The sequence below is a fragment of the Megalobrama amblycephala genome, linkage group LG2, assembly GCF_018812025.1.
Source record: "Megalobrama amblycephala isolate DHTTF-2021 linkage group LG2, ASM1881202v1, whole genome shotgun sequence".
Lineage (NCBI taxonomy): Eukaryota > Metazoa > Chordata > Actinopteri > Cypriniformes > Xenocyprididae > Megalobrama > Megalobrama amblycephala.
The window spans coordinates 37,893,433-37,911,652 of NC_063045.1; the positions used below are offsets into that span (position 1 = coordinate 37,893,433).

The 18,220-nt window shown below is 36.2% G+C and overlaps 1 protein-coding gene and 1 pseudogene across 3 annotated transcripts; both read left to right on the forward strand.

Annotated features, from left to right (window-relative positions):
* The first annotated feature begins 1,521 nt into the window (after positions 1-1,521).
* On the forward strand, positions 1,522-18,151 carry cdc37l1 (cell division cycle 37-like 1). Of its 3 annotated transcripts, none has more exons than XM_048174450.1 (8): positions 1,522-1,787; positions 7,475-7,744; positions 11,025-11,121; positions 11,216-11,331; positions 11,462-11,584; positions 12,596-12,769; positions 14,797-14,868; positions 16,570-18,151. In XM_048174450.1, exons 1-8 carry the CDS (start codon positions 1,710-1,712, stop codon positions 16,681-16,683), a joined length of 1,044 nt encoding a protein of 347 aa, XP_048030407.1. In that variant the 5' UTR covers positions 1,522-1,709; the 3' UTR covers positions 16,684-18,151. The 3 variants fall into 3 exon arrangements, with proteins under 3 accessions (XP_048030407.1, XP_048030417.1, XP_048030424.1); XM_048174467.1 differs by lacking the exon at positions 1,522-1,787 and adding an exon at positions 1,831-4,002; XM_048174460.1 differs by lacking the exon at positions 14,797-14,868.
* Positions 13,138-13,254, forward strand: LOC125263848 (annotated as a pseudogene).
* Positions 18,152-18,220: the final 69 nt, after the last annotated feature.

Here is an 18,220-nt window from a genome sequence, read left to right on the forward strand (position 1 = left end):
ATTTGGACACAGCGCCACCTATTGGTCGAAAGTGATGAAGCAGTAAATCCTCATTTTTGATCATTTTTCAGCTCTTTTGCCTAAAATGATCTTAATAGGTCTTTAATTGCTCACTGTTGCAGTTAGTCTGATGCTCCCAGCGGTGTTGGCTGGCTTCTTGTGCCGTTTTTGTGCTTGGCCCCATAATTGCTGCTTGCAGCTATATTTATTATTATTATTATTATTATTATTATTATTATTAATTTAGCGGCCTCTAAGGGCAGTTGTGGCCTAATGGTTAGGGAGTCGGACTTGTAACCCAAAGGTCATGGCCTCAAGTCTCAGTACCAGCAGGAAATACAGGTGGTGGAGTGAATAAACAGTGCTCTCTTCCACTCTCATTACCCACAACTGAAGTGCCCTTGAGCAAGGCACCTAACTCCCCAGTGTGTGTGTGTTTAATACTCACTTCTGTGTGTGTGCATTTGGATGGGTGAAATGCAGAGCACAAATTCTGAGTATGGGGACACAACACTTGGCCACACGTCATGTCACTTTAAGTCTTGTAGAAGTATGATCCCTCATCTAGGAATAGAATTCATGTACATTTCTGTAGGACAATGAAATAAGCTAAAAATAAATAAATAAATAATAAAAAGGCAAGAAACACAACAAGTTACAAAAACCCCTTTATAATTTGTTTGTTAGGAAACCATCCCCCGGTTTCACAGACAAGGCTTAAACTAGTCCTGGACTAAAATGCATGTTTGAGCTGCTTTAACTGAAAGCAACTTGTACTGACATATCTTAAAATATATATCTGTGCCATTGTTTTATCTCAAGATGCACACCAATAATGTTTTTTTCTAGTGTACTTTTATAAAAGCTACTTAAATATCCTAATTGAACTAAGGCCTAATCCTGGTTTAGCCTAAGCCCTGTCTGTGAAACCGGGCCAAGGTGTTGATGAGAGGAAAACACCACCATGCCACCTTGAATGAATCTATTGAGCGAATGATTCAGTGACTCACTCATACCTGTACAAATTCACTGAACAAATGAGAATCTTTTTAAAGCACGGATTCCAGTCACTGAAATGAATCAAAATCCCACTTCTCTATGATAATGGTAAATATAGGCTAATAATAGAAAAATAAATAATAATCAAATATATTACATGTAATATGAAAACATATGGTTGTGTATTGTAATAAATAAATGTTTTTTTTTATTTGTTTTTTTTTTTATTCATGAACTCAAGTAGGGAATGCATATGAAAACATTATATGTACATCACAAATATACATAATTAAATTAAAATAATTAAATCTCCAGTAGTATATCTAACAGTTGTGTTTGTGTGTGTGTGTATATATATATATATATATATATATATATATATATATATATATATATATATATATATATATAGTTAAACAGACTCATAAATAAATAAATTTGTCAATAATAATCTTGTTATTGAGAATATTATTTTCTGGGCTGCATCATGTGATTAGAGTTTAGTGTCACGTGACGAGGGAGCGCGTCAGAGCACGGAAGTTGTCATAAGGAGCTAAAAAGAGCTGCAGAGAGTACTGTTGATGTTATAGCCTGAAAATAACTCTCCCTGCTCGCTTACATCCCACCGAATTGCGTGTGCTTTTCGCATCATAAGCTATATAAACAGCAGAACTCGTCCCGCGGCTTCAGGACAGAGTTTAAGCAGCGATATGGAGTGGTTTGGAGGCGGCGTGTTACAAACTGAACAGGACCGAAAGGAAAACATGCCCCGCACACACCCACACGAGGTACCTGAGAAAGTTCACCAGCGCTTCATGTATTACCTGATGCCCTTTGATTGTGCTTTAAGACATCACGAGGTTGCTATCTCTAGGTGTTTAAACTGGAAACCGTGCTCTAAAGTCGTCGTTAGTTTGCGTTAGCTGGATTACTAGATGCTGCAGTAAAAGTTTACCGCAGGATGATTACACTTCTGGGCAAACATATAATGGCCCAAGACCAAAATGCCTAAACGCTAAGCTTTTTGCGCTGTTGTCTTAACCACAAATTATTGGTCAGGAAAATGGCTAAATTCAAGCAAATGCACTACTTAAAAAGCCATCGCTGTCTCAGAAAAACAGCAAAGATAGAATGAGGTTTTTGTCAGAATACGGGAAGTTGTGTGTGGAGTTATGAATCACAGTGAAACACGAGTTGCATGTTGATGTTCCAGAGCGGTGTCTTTAAAAATCTGCTGAGAAATATAATAATAAATGCATCTCTAGCACACTGAAGCATGGAGGAAGAGATGTAATTGTGTAGGGAAGCTTTTTAACTGCGGGTGTTTGTGAGCTACTTCACTGTGAAAAGTCATTTAATGTTTCAGAGCACTGGAGTATAATGCAGAATGGCTTGCTTCCCATAAATGAAAAGCTGTTATCTAAAGAGGAATTATCAGATGTTATTTTCCAACAAGACAATGCTCCTGCCCAAATTACAAAAACAACCAATGAGTAGCTTGAGAACAAGGCCAGGCTCCTGTTTTGGCCTTTACAGAGTCCAGATTTGAACCCTATAGTAAATATTTGGTCTCACAATAAACTCAAACAAAGTGGGAGACATTTTTCAGATACTCATGAACTGTTTGAAGCCATTAACATTGAGTGGAACAACACTGACTCTACTTCCTGTAAAAAGATGTCTGCAAGTTGGGGAAGGCTATTCCGTGCTAAGTGACTTTATCTACAGTATTTTTGTAATTCTTGTTCATTTCCTGACCAGCGATTTGTGATTAAAATGGTCAAGACCACTTAATATTTTGCCATTTTTGGCTTGTTCCAATTTATTTATTCATTTGCCCAGGAGTGTAAGATATAGGCTGCATCTCAAAAGTGAGCTGGCTACCTAGACAGCATTTTTGGGCTTTGTCACATCAAACCGGTCTATGGTGACAAAAATCCTGTTAAGGTAGACTGGCATCTCCGTTTTCCATTTGTACATTTGACTGTCATTGAGGGGTATTGTCTGGATCTTTGACATGAGATCATGAGCCCGTGTTTTCGCTCTCATGTTGACAAGCTTGTTCTGACAGCTGAGGATAATGAGCACTTTATTATTAGATCCATGAAAATTCCACTGCTAGTTTGATGCATCACAGATGAGTTATTTAGCTCTGTAGTAACTTCATTGCAACTGCATAATCTTGATATTGCAATATCGCATAAACAGCTTGGACCTATGTTAAAACTCAGTAATACTAATGCAAATAATTTTTGGAAATTACAAAAAATGCTTATCCACTTCACTTAGAGGATTTTAGAAGGACATCCAAGTTATGCTGTTCTTTTTACACCCTGACAAATGCATTGGGGGAAAAAATAGGAAAACTGTACCACCACCCTCATGAAACATCTGAATTTAAAGGGGTCATGGATTGAGAAATCACATTTTATTTGATCTTTTGGCACATAAGAGGTCACTATAAAAATATCATGTAAGTTTCACAACTCAAAACGTCCTTGTTAGTCCAAAACTTGAAAATGTTATTCAAACCAAACTCAGAAAACGTCTTGTTTCAGAAATTTGTCACGTCATAGTGCTACAAAAGACCGCCTTCGCAGAAGATCAGTGCCTACTTCATCATTGCCTCCTCTTTAGCCCCGCCCACCGATTCACGCATGTCATGTAGTAGTAAATAGCACAGGATTACTCCAGCAACAAAACAGTAGAGATGCCTCTGAGGATTACAAGGCATTTTGAAGTGGCAAGTTGTGAAAAAACACAGTCTTTGCATTGCCATCCTTGTGATCCTAACATTAAGAAAGAGTGGATGAACTTTATTTTAAACAAAGTTCCAGTCAGATTGCATCAGTAAGACACTGTTTATTTGTTCACTTCATTTTACTGCGGATACATTTTTAAACAAGACACAGTTCAATGCAGGCTTTTCAGACAGACTGAAAATAACAGATGATGCAGTGACGACTATATTGGATCCAACAGTAATAATGTTGCAACACAAGTGTGAGTAACAGTGTTTTTACCATGTGTCAGTATTGCTTTGTCTGTTACAGATCATTTGATATGTACTGAGTATTTATACTGTAGCACTGCAGTCAAGCTGAATAGTTGTGACTTGCTGTTCTTTCCATTTATGGGGTTAATGCGTTGTATCACCGGATACGGTAGGAAGCACTTAGAGAACGCTGCTTTTGTTATTGTTTTTATCTAAGCCATGCTCTGTAATCCTGAATAAAAGCTTCAGTGAGCGACATCATCTGTTTTGTCATCAGTAAGACATTATACATTTCATTTTATTAAAACACGATACTGCAAATAACAATGAATACGTTTTTCACTTTATAGAATAGGATGAACTATGAATAGCCTATAAGAATGACAAACAGTGGCACATTCAATCATAATTCGTTTACACAAATCTCCATAAGTTATCATTTTTCAATTATAACTCTGTGGTAAGTCCAAGTACTTAAAGGTAGGGTAGGCAATTTATTTTATAAATGCGTTTTGTTATACTGGTTGAAACTAGGACTGTGTGATATGGACAAAAAAATGCTATTACAATATTGCAATCACGATTTTGAGACACACTTTACGTTCATAAATGCATTCAGTTTGAATTTGAAATATTTTTCCAAAGGAAACCAATTAGAGCTTTATCAAAAAGTCAATAATCAATAAGTAAAGGTGTAACAAAACATCTCTAGAACAGACATATGGCAAAACAAATATTAATGTGGGTAATCAAACCATCAAAACAATAAAAAAAAAAAACCCAGACTAAAGTCTCTCAAATAACTAAAATTAGAACAATGGCAGAAACTAGCTGCTTTAAATGTTTAAAGGTTTTTTGATAAGAAAACCAGCATGTCCATCATTTCTGGTTTCAAGCATGAACGTTAGCATAAGCAACCTCTGACTATAAACAATTTGAAAGGTCTAAGGATTTATTATACAATTTTATATTATTATGATAAAAAAAAATCTGTGACTATAATTTATTTTTGTCAGGAGGTATGCAAAATAAAAAATATCCATGTATTTAATATGAAATAAGTGCCTCTTATGCATCCACCATGGAAAAAAAAACCTGTACACTTCTGTACACACTGTAAAAAATAATATCCTGTATCTACTCAAAATTGTGGCAACAGATTACAAGCAATATTAATATTTAAAGTTTAACAAATAAGAATTGAGTTAAAATTAATCAAATGAGCTCCTTAAAAGTGAACCATTTAAAATGAGTAACTGCAAATAGCACACAAAAAAAGAGTACAATTTAAACAAAAAATATTGGGTTCATTGGACAAAACAAAACTATATTAATGAATACTAAATTGAAATTATATTGACATAACACAAAATTAAGTCTGCATTTGTATTTCTTAACTAACATTAACAAAAAATAATACTTTCTGTAACAAATGTAGCTATAGCTCAATCTTAGTTAATGCTTTAAATAATGAGACCTTATTGTAAAGTGTTACCTGCTTTTCTTTATAGCCTAATTCTTTTGCACTTTAATCTGTTTGAAAATTTTACTTTATATATTGTTTGTGTATTGTATTATTATATTAAAACATTCAGAGTTCTTTTTTTAGGCCTGGGAGGGTTACTTTAAAAATGTATTCTGTTACAGTTACGAATTACTTCATAAAAAAAGAAAAAAAGTATCCAGTAATGTAATCCACAATATGAAAGTAATGTAATCATGTAATCTGATTACTTTTGGATTACTTCAAGGTCAAAGAGAGAGAGAAATTTGGGGGGGGGTCGACTTTACTATAAATAAATTGCATTTTTAAATTTAATTTTAATTATTTCTTCTCAATTTCTGCAAGTTTTTAAATGTTACACGTTCCAAACTTTTGAATGGGTCTCAACAATAAAAATATTTTACAAATCTGATAAATTATCTATTGCAATATAATTATCGTTGTTGTTGTTTAGAGCTTAAAAATATAAAAGTCACATCAGATCATAAACAAATTGAAGCTCGGATCAAACATTTCTGTTTGTTTGTTCTACTTTAATTTTAATGTTTAGCAATTTGGTTACTTTAAAAACCCATTAAAACTAACCAATCATGTCTCATTTCCACAACTTGGGAATACACAGCCCTGATATATATATATATATATATATATATATATATATATATATATATATATATATATATATATATATATATATATGTGTGTGTGTGTGTGTGTGTGTGTGTGTGTGTGTGTGTGTGTGTGTGTGTGTGTGTGTAAAGGGCTATTCAGACATCTAGTGGCTACAGTATGGTATTACAGATTATTTTTTAGTTCTTTGATATAGAAAGTGTTTTCATAGCTGAAAGGCAGAGTTTGCACTGTACAACCATGTTGTTTGCATTTTCTTCTTTGAAAACAAAATAGCAGCGAAACGTCCATGAATTGAAAGCGTTTTTCCCCGTGGGCAGCATTGTTTCAACTAGCAGCAGTGATTCAATCTGCGTCTGAGATTATAGACGGGTGTTATTTGCGCGTACACCAGCGGGTGGCTCACGTGAGTCATCGCTGGCAACAGAACCAGGAAATATTGTATAATTAAAGCTGCTGTTCGCAACTTTTTTTGTTTAAAAATGTACAAAAAGTATATAATGAGAATATACAACATGAATCCATTTTCCAAACTGTGTTTTTGTCTTATCCTGAATCATTATGGTACACTTATAATAAGTGTTTATATTCAGACTTTTTCAGACCGGACTGGTAGGACTCGCCGCAGAGTATCACAGTAACTGCGTGACTCGCCATAGACATACATGGAGAAAAGTAGCTCCAGCTAGTATGTTCCTCCGCAAGACGCGTGCAGTTCTGTTTATTAACCGCTAGAGCAAAATAATGATTTATTTAGTTTTAAATTAAATGAATGTAATCCTGATCGTATCCCCCCTTTTTTCAAAATGTAACTGTAATCTGACTACTTCTTTTTTTTGACGTAACTGTAACGAATTACAGTTACTGGATTTTTGTATCCTGATTACGTAACGCTGTTACATGTATTCCGTTACTCTCCAACCCTGGTTCTTTTTGTTATAACAAAAGAGTTCTTAAACCTGTTATACTATGACAACACTTTTTTTTGCAACTTATTTCAATAGCATGAGAATACCGTATACCGTGATAAAAGCTTCAGCAATTAATCGCAACATGAAAATTTGATACCGTCACATGCCTAATAGAGAGATATATATATTCTTTATTAATTACATGTGATCAAAGCTGAATTTTCAGCATCATTACTCCAGTCTTCAGTGTCACATGATCCTCACAAAACATTTATTATTATCAATGTTGAAAACAGCTGTGCTGCATAATACTTTTATGGAAAACAAGCTTTTTTTTTTTTTAAGATTTTGATTAATAGAAATGAATGTATGAATTTTCCATGCACATAATTTTCCATAATGATTTGTGACCATTATCTCTGTGTCCCATCACAGCCCAGTGCAGAGAGCATGGCGTCTCTGTGCCTGAGTCAGCAGCGCTGTGTGAAGGCCTCTATCGCGTCCCAGTGGCAGCTGGCAGAAGCGCAGGACCAGCTCTGCGGTTTGGAGCTTCACAGCTCAGAATCTGTCGAGCAGGAGCATGCCAGAGCCCTGGCCTCCTCTGCTGAGCTTTCACAGATCGAACAGGAGTGGAGACATAAAGAGAGGATGCTGGGAAGGAGTCCCACTCTGTGTCCGGAGGTCAGCCGTGATGTATTTGACAAGGTATCTTAAATCAACACTCTAGAAAAGTTATTCAGTGTTCATGCCAAACTTCTGCTTTGTAAGATATAGTTCACTGTAGCCACAGGGCTGCTGTTATCTCAGCACTTAACTCTAACTCTAGTCAAGTCAAGTCACCTTTATTTATATAGCGCTTTTTACAATGCAGATTGTGTCAAAGCAGCTTTACATTGATAACTGGTACATAATTTTTGCTGCACAGCAGCTCTTAAAGAATAGTGTCAATGCAGGCAGATCAAAGCACTGTTGAATAAATGTCAAGAATACTGCTGAATATCAAATGTCAAGTGTCCCCAACTAAGCAAGCCAAAGGCGACAGATACTGTAATGAAAAGCTTCAAAGGTGTCAAGCTTCAAAATGGCTAGCTAAATAAATAAATAACACTGTTAAAGTAGTCCATACAGTATGACTTGTGCACTATATTCCAAGTCTTTTGACTGCATACTATAATCATTGTGTGACAACAGGCATCTAATAATTATTATTCACTAATAATCTTCCACTCCAGTGAGTTGCTAAGGTTGTGTTTCACTAGATGACTTGTTTAGTGAGATTCTGGCATTGTCCACTGATTATTAAATCAGTAAGTTGAACTTCAGATCAGGCCAATTCGTGAACAAATCATTCAGATTGACTTTGTGATCTAGATCACTTTTAATCAATTCAATATAAAGATTCAACTCAAAATGATTTGTCAGTGAATCAGACATATCTGCTTAAAAATTAACAAGTTAGGATATTTGTACACAAAAATGTATCTTTCATTTTCCATGGAAACAAAAGGTAGTTCCTCTTTGTGTCCGTTCAAATAGTAAGCTAGTAAGCTAAATACTGTGTAAAATTGCTGAAATTAAATGAGCACTTGCTATTGTCTAGTAGACACGGTCTCTGCTGACATTCAGGGCTGCGTTGTGGTCATGTGTTGGTGCAGGTCCACCATCAGATCTGGATGTGGACCAGATCCGGCTGACTACAATAACCTCTGGATAAACAGAGAGACTAATATTAGCTTAGATGCCATTCTTATGATGTAACAAGTACATCGGGTATTATAGGACGTTCCCGGGTTCTGGTTGACCTAATTTATGCAGCCTAACCATCCTTTAACAGATGTGAATTATAGAAATATGATAATGTGTTATGTTTATGCCAGGTTAAAGAGATGTGTTTTTAGTCTAGATTTAAACTGACAGTGTGTCTGCTTCCCGAACAAGGCTAGGATTGTTCCACAGTTTGGGTGATAAATAGGAAAAGGATTGACCAGATTGACCAGAATTTTGGGATCACAGTGGAGATAGACTATAATGTGTAAAGAGCTCGCTCAAGTACTGAAGAGCTAAACCATTTAGTGCTTTGTAAGTAACGACCAAGATTTTAAAATGTATGTGATGTTTAAAAAGGTGCCAATGCAGTGTTGACAGAACCTGCCTAATATGGACACACTTCCTAGTTCTAGTAAGAACTCTATCTGCTGCATTTTGGACCAGTTGGAGTTTCTTTATTAAGCGTGCAGCGCAACCACCCAGTAGAGCATTACAATAATCAAGCCTTGAGGTCATGAATGCATGAACGAACTGTTCTGCATTTGTCATTGAGGGCATATGTCATAATTTAAATATATTTAACGTATATCATAGACTTCACTGAAGCATAGTCTTGACATATAATTACATATAGATCAATCCTTATTCATGTTACAGTAGTTATTCAGTCAAGAGCAGTGAGTGATCTTTTTCTTTGTCCTTTGTTGTTTGACAGTTATATTAGGCTACTGTCATTTTAAGACCTAATGCCCAGATCGAATATATAGTGTTACACGTGCGTTTTATTTCTCAACTGTTTGCGTTCATCCAAGACATAACCGACTGTGTTTATGAGGATATTCTCCAAGATGGGCATTTTGACATAATTTTTTGTGAATTTGTCTGTTCAAGCGCAAGACATGAAAGAGAACTCAAATCAGTATTCACGTGTAGTATGAGAAGCGGCTTTCTTTGTGCGCGCTTTGGATGTTCTTTGCGAGTACCGAATTCAGTTGTATTTCACGTCTTAAAGCTGGTGAATATTTAAACTGGCAGTCCTTATGGTTGAGCCCTGACTATTTGGTTTTTAACTTTTGCTGTAGTTCATTTGGTATAGTCTATGTAAATTCTGTTGTCTGTTTGTAGTTTTTTTTGTTTGTGCATATTGATGTATATGAACAAAATTCAGTCCTAAAAGTGCTTGCAATATGGGAAAGTCTGTTGATTATCTCATGTTGCTTAATGCATTAACTACTTACTAACAAATAAGACCTTACTGTAAAGTGTTACCAAGATTTTTGTACATCAAAAACGGACCTAAATGCAATAGGAGGAATATAATTAATGATCTGTGTGACACAAAAATGGATGTTGGATTGCCCATTCATTTTGTGTGCTTGGACAAAAACTGAATTTAACACATTAAAGTGATAGTTCACCCAAAAATGAAAATTCTGTCATTTATTAGTCACCCTCATGTCGTTCCACATCCGCAAGACCTTCGTTCATCTTCAGAATACAAATGAAGAACTTTTTGATAAAATCTGAGAGGTTTCTGTCTCTCCATAGACATAGACATCTAATGCAACTACCACTCCAAGGTCCAGAAAAGTAGGAAAGACATCATTAAAGTACTCCATGTGACTCCAGTGGTTTTAAATTTTATGAAGCGAAGTGAGTGCTTTGTTTGCGCAAAAAAAGCATAATTCACCACTTTACTTGAAAAATATTGATCTGCAACTCACGCTCACGAGAGCTTCACGACACATGCGTGTTGTGTTCAGACTTGCGCGTCAACACAACGCACATGTGCGAGTGTTCACAAGAGCTTCACGACACATACGTTTTGTGTTCACGCGAGAGCTGCCATTGTTGCGTGAACATGTTTGGATAATATTATTTTGTAAATAAAGTGGTAAATTGTTTTTTGCACAAACAAAGCACTCACGTTGCTTCATAAAATTGAGTTTAAGTCACATGGAGAACTTTAATGATGTCTTTTCCTACCTTTCTGGACCTTGGAGTGGTAGTTGTGTTGGATCTCTATGGAGAGACAGAAACCTCTCAGATTTCATCAAAAATATCTTAATTTGTGTTCCGAAGATGAACGAAGGTTTTACGGATGTGGAACGACATGAGGGTGAGTAATAAATGACAGAATTTTCATTTTTGGGTGAACTAACCCTTTAAGTATTAGTGTGTAGTTTGCTGATGCCCCTTTTCTCGCTTTTTTTCATAGAGTATCATAAACATTTCACAGTCTTGGCCTAATGAATCTGATCACGATAAGAACTTAGGCTTCAACCAGCGTAATGAAGAACTCTTGAAACATTTTGGTAAGTTATGGGGTTTGTGTTTGATTTGGATGTTGTTTATTAATGGAGACTGTTGATCTTAATGGAGGTTGTCATCCTTTTTCTGATTGGACAGGGATGTTGAGGAGGTGGGATGATAGTCAGCGCTTTCTAGCAGAGTACCACCATCTCATCTGTGAAGAAACGGCCAATTACCTGATCCTGTGGTGCTTCCGTCTACAGGCAGAGCAAGTGAGTCCCTTTTCTGGCCATGTTCAAAAAATATACAACCTGTAATATTTCTAAAGTTTGTAGTATGTATACTGTGCTCTGTGTACTCGCATAGCCTATCTCTGATACTGATTGTCTGGCTCTTCTACAGAAAGAGGCCTTAATGGAGCAGGTGGCTCATCAGGCAGTCGTCATGCAGTTTATTCTGGAAATGGCCCGCAACACTCAGCAGGACCCACGAGGCTGCTTCCGTCAGTTCTTTCAGAAAGCCAAAGTGAGACTCGCATCTGCAGTGTACTGCAGTGCTGCAGACATCACCTTCAACCTCTGCTGGGCTTTTCCCAGTTTAGATGCTCACCAATGCTGCATTTGTTTGATCAAAAATACAGTAAAACAGTAATATTGTTAAATATAATTACAATTTAAAGGTGTTCACTTTGAATATATTTTAAAATGCAATTTATTTAAGCTGATTTTTCAGCATCATCACTCCAGGCTTCAGTGTCACATGATCCTTCAGAAATCATTCTAATGTGCTGATTTGCTGCTCTGTTATTATAAGTTATTATTGTTACTTAATTATAATAATGGTTATATTATTGGTTTTTGATGCTTAATATTTTTGTGGAAACCATGATACATTTTCTCAGGATTCTTTGATGAATAGAAAGTTCAAATAACAGCATTTATTTGAAATAGAAATCTTTTGTAACATAAATGTCTTTGTCAACTTTTAACCAATTTAATTCAAATTATTATTATTATTTTTTTTATCCCCAAAAGACCCCAAACGTTTTTATGGTAGTGTATCACAGTTTCCACAAAAATATGAACCAGCACAACTGTTTTCAACATTGATGATAATAATCAGAAATGTTGATCATGTGACACTGAAGACTAGAGTAATGATGAAAAATGCAGCTTTGATCACAAGAATAAATTACATTTTACAGTTATTTTAAATTATAATAATATTTCACAATGTTACAAATAAATGCAGCCTTGTTGAGCAGAAGAGATGTCTACCAACAACATTAAAAAATTAATGAAATTAAAAATGAATAAATTAATTATACCTAACTTTTGTCAATCTGAGTCAAGTGAGTGTTATGCAATAATGTCAGTGACCACTAGAGAGAGGCATGACATAACTGACAGCCCAAGGCCAGGAAACACCAATAGGGACAGAGATGAAGTTCATATTCATTTTTTCACTCAATTAATCATTCAATTCACTTAATCATTTCTAATCATGGTTTGCGCTTTTTTTCTTTTTTTTTTTAAGGCAGGGCAGGAGGGATACTTGGACGTCTTCCACACAGAGCTCGAAGCCTTCAAGCACAGAGTTAAAGAGTATACCATGAAATCAAAAGGAGAAACCCAAAAGGATCCAGTACATCAAAATACATCACCAGGCTATCGTCTTGACCCCAAGGAGGTTTTGGAGTCTTTGCCACCGGTAGGAATGATAATCAAATCTCTTTATGTGCAGTAATCTAATTGTGTTTTGTAATTATTTTTTTTTTTGTCCTCACTGTCAGCATGAAGTAACCAAAGCAACATGAACATATTTCATTTTGATATACAGTTATGTAGAGAAACATTTTGGACCAATGAGATTTCAATGTGGACGGGACTTTGTGATGCATTGAAAATAGACATTGAGTGATGACAAAATCGCATTTAATCCTCTTGCAGCTGGTTAGGACACATCTTGACAGTTAAAGTCCCCATGAAATCAAAATTTAAAGGTTAGTTCACCCACAAATGAAAATTTCTGTCATTAATTACTCACCCTCATGTCGTTCTACACCCATAAGACCTTCATTCAGCAGCCATATCACCCTGTAGCCCAAGACTGGTTGCCCACTGAAGCTAAGCAGGGCTGAGCCTGGTTAGTACCTGGATGGGAGACCTCCTGGGAAAACTAGGTTGCTGCTGGAAGAGGTGTTAGTGAGGCCAGCAGGGGGTGCTCACCCTGTGGTCTGTGTGGGTCCTAACACCCCAGTATAGTGATGGGGACACTATACTGACAAAAAGCACCGTCCTTCGGATGAGACGTTAAACGGAGGTCCTGACTCTCTGTGGTCATTAAAAATCCCAGGATGTCCTTCGAAAAGAGTAGGGGTGTAACCCCGACATCCTGGCCAAACTTGCCCATTGGCCTCTGTCCATCATGGCCTCCTAATCATCCCTATACACTGATTGGCTTCATCACTCTGTCTCCTCTCTACCAATAAGCTGGTGTGTGGTGGGCGTACTGGCGCAATATGGCTGCCGTCACATCATCCAGGTGGATGCTGCACATTAGTGGTGGTGGAGGAAATTCCCCCTTCAATATGTAAAGCGCTTTGAGTGCCCAGAAAAGCGCTATATAAATGTAAGGATTATTATTATATTATTATTATCTTTGGAACACAAAGATATTTTTGATGAAATCCGAGAGCTCTGTGACTCCTCGACTAATCGACTAATTATTGGGCAGCTCATGTGTCAGCATCACATGCATGCGTCGTGCTGCTCATGTGAATAGCGTCTGCTGTAAGAAGATACTGTTGAATAAATGACATGAGGGTGAGTAATTTTCATTTGACAGAATTGATTGACAGAATTTTCATATTTGGGTGAACTAACCCTTTAAGGTTTTTTTGGCTTTTAGTATTAAAGGTGCTAAAGAGGATGTTTTGTTTTAGGGGTGTCCTCGACTACGGATTTACATAGTCGAATCCCCCTACGCAATATCGCGTTCATTATCGAATCTGCGATAATGAACGCGATATTGCGTAGCTTGTCATTGAACTACGGCTCTGTCTATTAAATGCCGCTCCATTTGAAAGCAGGTGATGGTGATTTAGCGGTAATCAGGGAACCGGCTTTACTGACGAAATGCGCGTGACAATTGCATGCGATATATCGCCCAGCCCTAGGTAGAAGCTACTCTATATCCGCCCTGTCTTCCTGTTGCAGTGAAAATTACGTCAACACGTTGAATTTTAAAGGCACTTTAGTGGGCGTTTAAAGCATGCATACTGTAATGTTTTCAATGTTGATCAAAAACACAGTAAAGACAGTAATATTGTGAAATTATTACAAATTAAAATAGCTGTTTTCTATTATATTTTGAAATGTAATTTACTCCTGGGATCAAAGCATCATTACTCCAGTCTTCGGTGTCACATGATCCTTCAGAAATCATTCTAATATGATGATTTGATACTCGAGACATTTATTATAATTATCAACATTGAAAATAGTTGTGCCACTTCATATTTTTGTGGAAATCATGATACCTTACTTTCAGGATTATATGATTTATAGAAGGTTAAAAAAGTTTTTTTTTTTTTTGGTAACAATGTAAAAGTCTTTACTGTCAATTTTGATCATTTAATGGCTCTTGCTGAATAAAATTATCAATTTCTTTTCCAACTTTTAAATGGTAGTGTCACTAATAGCACACACAAAATAAGTCAAATGTGGAATTTGCAGGAGCTGAAAACATGCATCCAGATGCAAGATATGCAGATTCTTCAGAATGTGCTGAGCAACATGAACCCACAGGTAACGCAGCAGCAGTAAGGCCCGTTCACACCAAGGACGATAACTATAACACTAAAGAGATAGTTCTAAAAATCATTCAAAATGTAAAAGAATAGCAGAGTCCACACCACAACTATAGTGATAACCGCACAGAGAAACAATATCATTGGAATCACTCTCAGAACAATTTGTTCCAGCTGATGAACAATAAAAACTGACAGCCAATCAGAATCCATCCACTTTCACAGAGCTCGAGCTATTAAAGTGGCAGACGATAAATGGAACGTGTGCTTAAATCAGAACGATATCACGTGTTGGTGAGGAAGCTAGTATAGATATAGATATCATTCTTGGTGTGAACAAAATCAGAATGTGTCAACCTGCACTTTTCTGATTCGTCTTAATGATCCCAGTTCCTTGATTTATTATTTTAGTACTTTTGGAGAAGAGATTAGTGGCTTTACTAGTGGTGGTGTGATGCTGCTGATTCCTAACTCTACAAATGTTATGTAACAGCTTTGAAAGTATGTCGCATTGTCCAGAGCTTAACCCAAACATTACGGCATGATTCAGGGTCAGTTAGAGGTTATGAATATTTTTCAGGTTTTGAACACGTCCTCCACCACTTTCACTTGTCACCACAGAGCACACATGCTCTGAACCTCACACAGTCATGCTACTAAGTCAATGAGAGCCAAAGGACACAGGAAGAGTTGCATAATCGCTTTAATCTGCAGGATTGTTTCGTTCATCAGAATGCAGGCTGACCTATAATCGCTCTTCCTGCCCTGCAGACCTGCATCAACATGGATTTGCAGATTATAACGCTGCAGTTGAAGGGATAGTTCACCCAAATATTAAAATTGTGTAATTTATTCACCCTGATGACCATCCAAAAACCACGTCTCACTTTCTTCTATTGAGCACAAAACAAGTTGCTTCTTTCCGTATAATGAAATTGGATGGGGACTGCTTCAAAATGACAAAAAAGCACCATAAAAGTAGACCTTATGACAACCATAATCATTTGAGGTTGATAAGATTTTATTCTTATAGATTTTATACTTTTATTTGGCAAGAAATTGATCTAAAGTGACAGTAAAGACTTTTTTAATGTCTAAGATTTCTATTTCAAATGAAATGCTGTTCTTTTAAACTTTCTATTTATCAAAAAAATGTATCACGGTTTCCACAAAAATATGAAGCAGCACAACTGTTTTCAACATTGATAATAATAAGTAATGTTTCTTGAGCATCAAATCACCATATTATTCAGGATCATGTGACACTGAAGACTGTTTATCATCTTTTTTTAAATCTGAAAGTAAAAGTTTATTCTGTTTAAATTAATATATTTTGTTTGAAATCATTTTAGAGTAATATTGATATTTTTTATAATGTCTCATTTTTTAAATGGGGTTAAATGTAGCAATAGCATGGTAAAAACATGGTAACATTCAAAAAATGTTGCACATTCACTTATTAAAGAGAAGTTACTGAACAGATACAGTATGGTTTTAGTTGAAAAATACTAGGTTATGACTGTTTTATAGGCTTATGTTTCATCAGGCATCAGGTCCAAACGGACCCGGGAATGCATCCGTTTTTTTTTTTTTTGCATTACAAGGGTTAAGTGTACAGCACACTTCCTGTTCCTCATACTGATCTCTGTGCTGCAAGTTTTTTGCTGTTTATTAATATCCTCTTTCTGAACCATCACAGGTAGCAGAATACCACGTGAAACGATGCCTGGAGGCAGGACTTTGGACGAATATACCACGATCCTCCAAAGAGGAGAGTTCAGAAACAGACGAGTGGAGAATGATGGAGACCTAGCAGTGAAGACACGCTCTATCCCTGATGAAACTTCAGTAGGAAAATGGCTTTGGGAAGGAGGACAGAAAGAACAAGGGCTGTGCTCAAAGACTTTTGTTATGTATCCGTGCCTGAATGTGTGCTGCACTTTATATTTGTTTAATAGAGAAAGTATTTTAAAAAAAAAACAGGAAACTGTATTTTGAGGCACTTATATTTTTGTGCATATTTTGTTACATTTCTGTTGCTAACTTTTCGTCGATCTGTTTTAGCAGTTTGAAAAGTTTAGGAAAGTGGCGCAAGCAGGAGTGCAAAGGAAAAACTCAAATATTTCTGCATAATTTGAACCTTTTTTTGTTGTAAATTGGTTTTAAATCAACAAGACCAGTGATATTTGAGGAGCCTTTTGCTGTTTTATATTTGTTTGAACATTTTGTTTCATATCCCCACCTTTGAATTGTAATCTACAAAGTCCACTGCACTTTGAACTCTAGCTGCTATCTGGGAACTGTTTCATGTGTGCATGAACGCAGCAGATAAGTCAGCTTCCTGCAGATAGAGAAACGACGTTTAGGCGGAGCAGGACCACCCACTTTGTTTTCTTCATGGTAGAAGTGAGACGTTTGCAAAAAAATAATTTGCAGGTGCAACATGAAAACCAGCAATGTAATGTTGGTACCTACAATTATAATGAAAGATTCACATTTACTGTTGTCAAAATGTAAACAGGATGCTCAAGGCACTTGGCTGTTGAGTTTGACTTTGCATCAAAAGCAAAAAATGGCAAATGTCAAAGCGATATTTGTTTCCAAGTCCTAAATTCTGTTATTTTCTTACCCTTATGTCATTCCAAACCTGTATGACTTACTTTTTTCTGTGAAACATAAATGAAAATATTTTGCAAAATGTTTTATTCATACAGTGAAGGTCAATAGGGTCCAAAAAATGTTGTTTTGGACCCCATTGGCTTTCATTATATGGTCAAAAATGAGAAACGTTCTTCTAAATATGCATTTCTCAGAAGAAAGTAAGTCGTGCGTGTTTGAAACAACATGAGGGTGAGTAAAATGATAAAATTGGGTGAATTATCTTTCACAATGAGATTTTGAGAGCTTTCCCTTACCATCACTTTAGGAAAGTATCAAACTGACTTCTATTCATTGCAATAATCACATTGAAAGCCTGTAGATGCTGTTTGCGTATCACATCCAGCCAGTTTGCATTGCCTGTACTGCACACAACATTTACAGTAAACTTAGGATTTGTGTTATAATAAATGATGTGATGATATTGTGCAAGTCTTTACAATCAGATCAAACTAACTGAATTAAATCTTCAGAGCCACAGTATTGCTGACTGCTTGAAATGTTTTATTTCACCGTGAGTGTTCACTATTATTAAAATAACATTTTATAAATGTTTTTGCTAGCTGTCTGTGTGAGGGATTCACCTCTGATAACATGCGTGCAATAAACTGGCTTCAAACGTTTTTGGGGGAGGGGCTTTTTTGACTGACAAAGTGAGGTTTGTGGGTTGTACAATGAAAGTAGGATAAAAT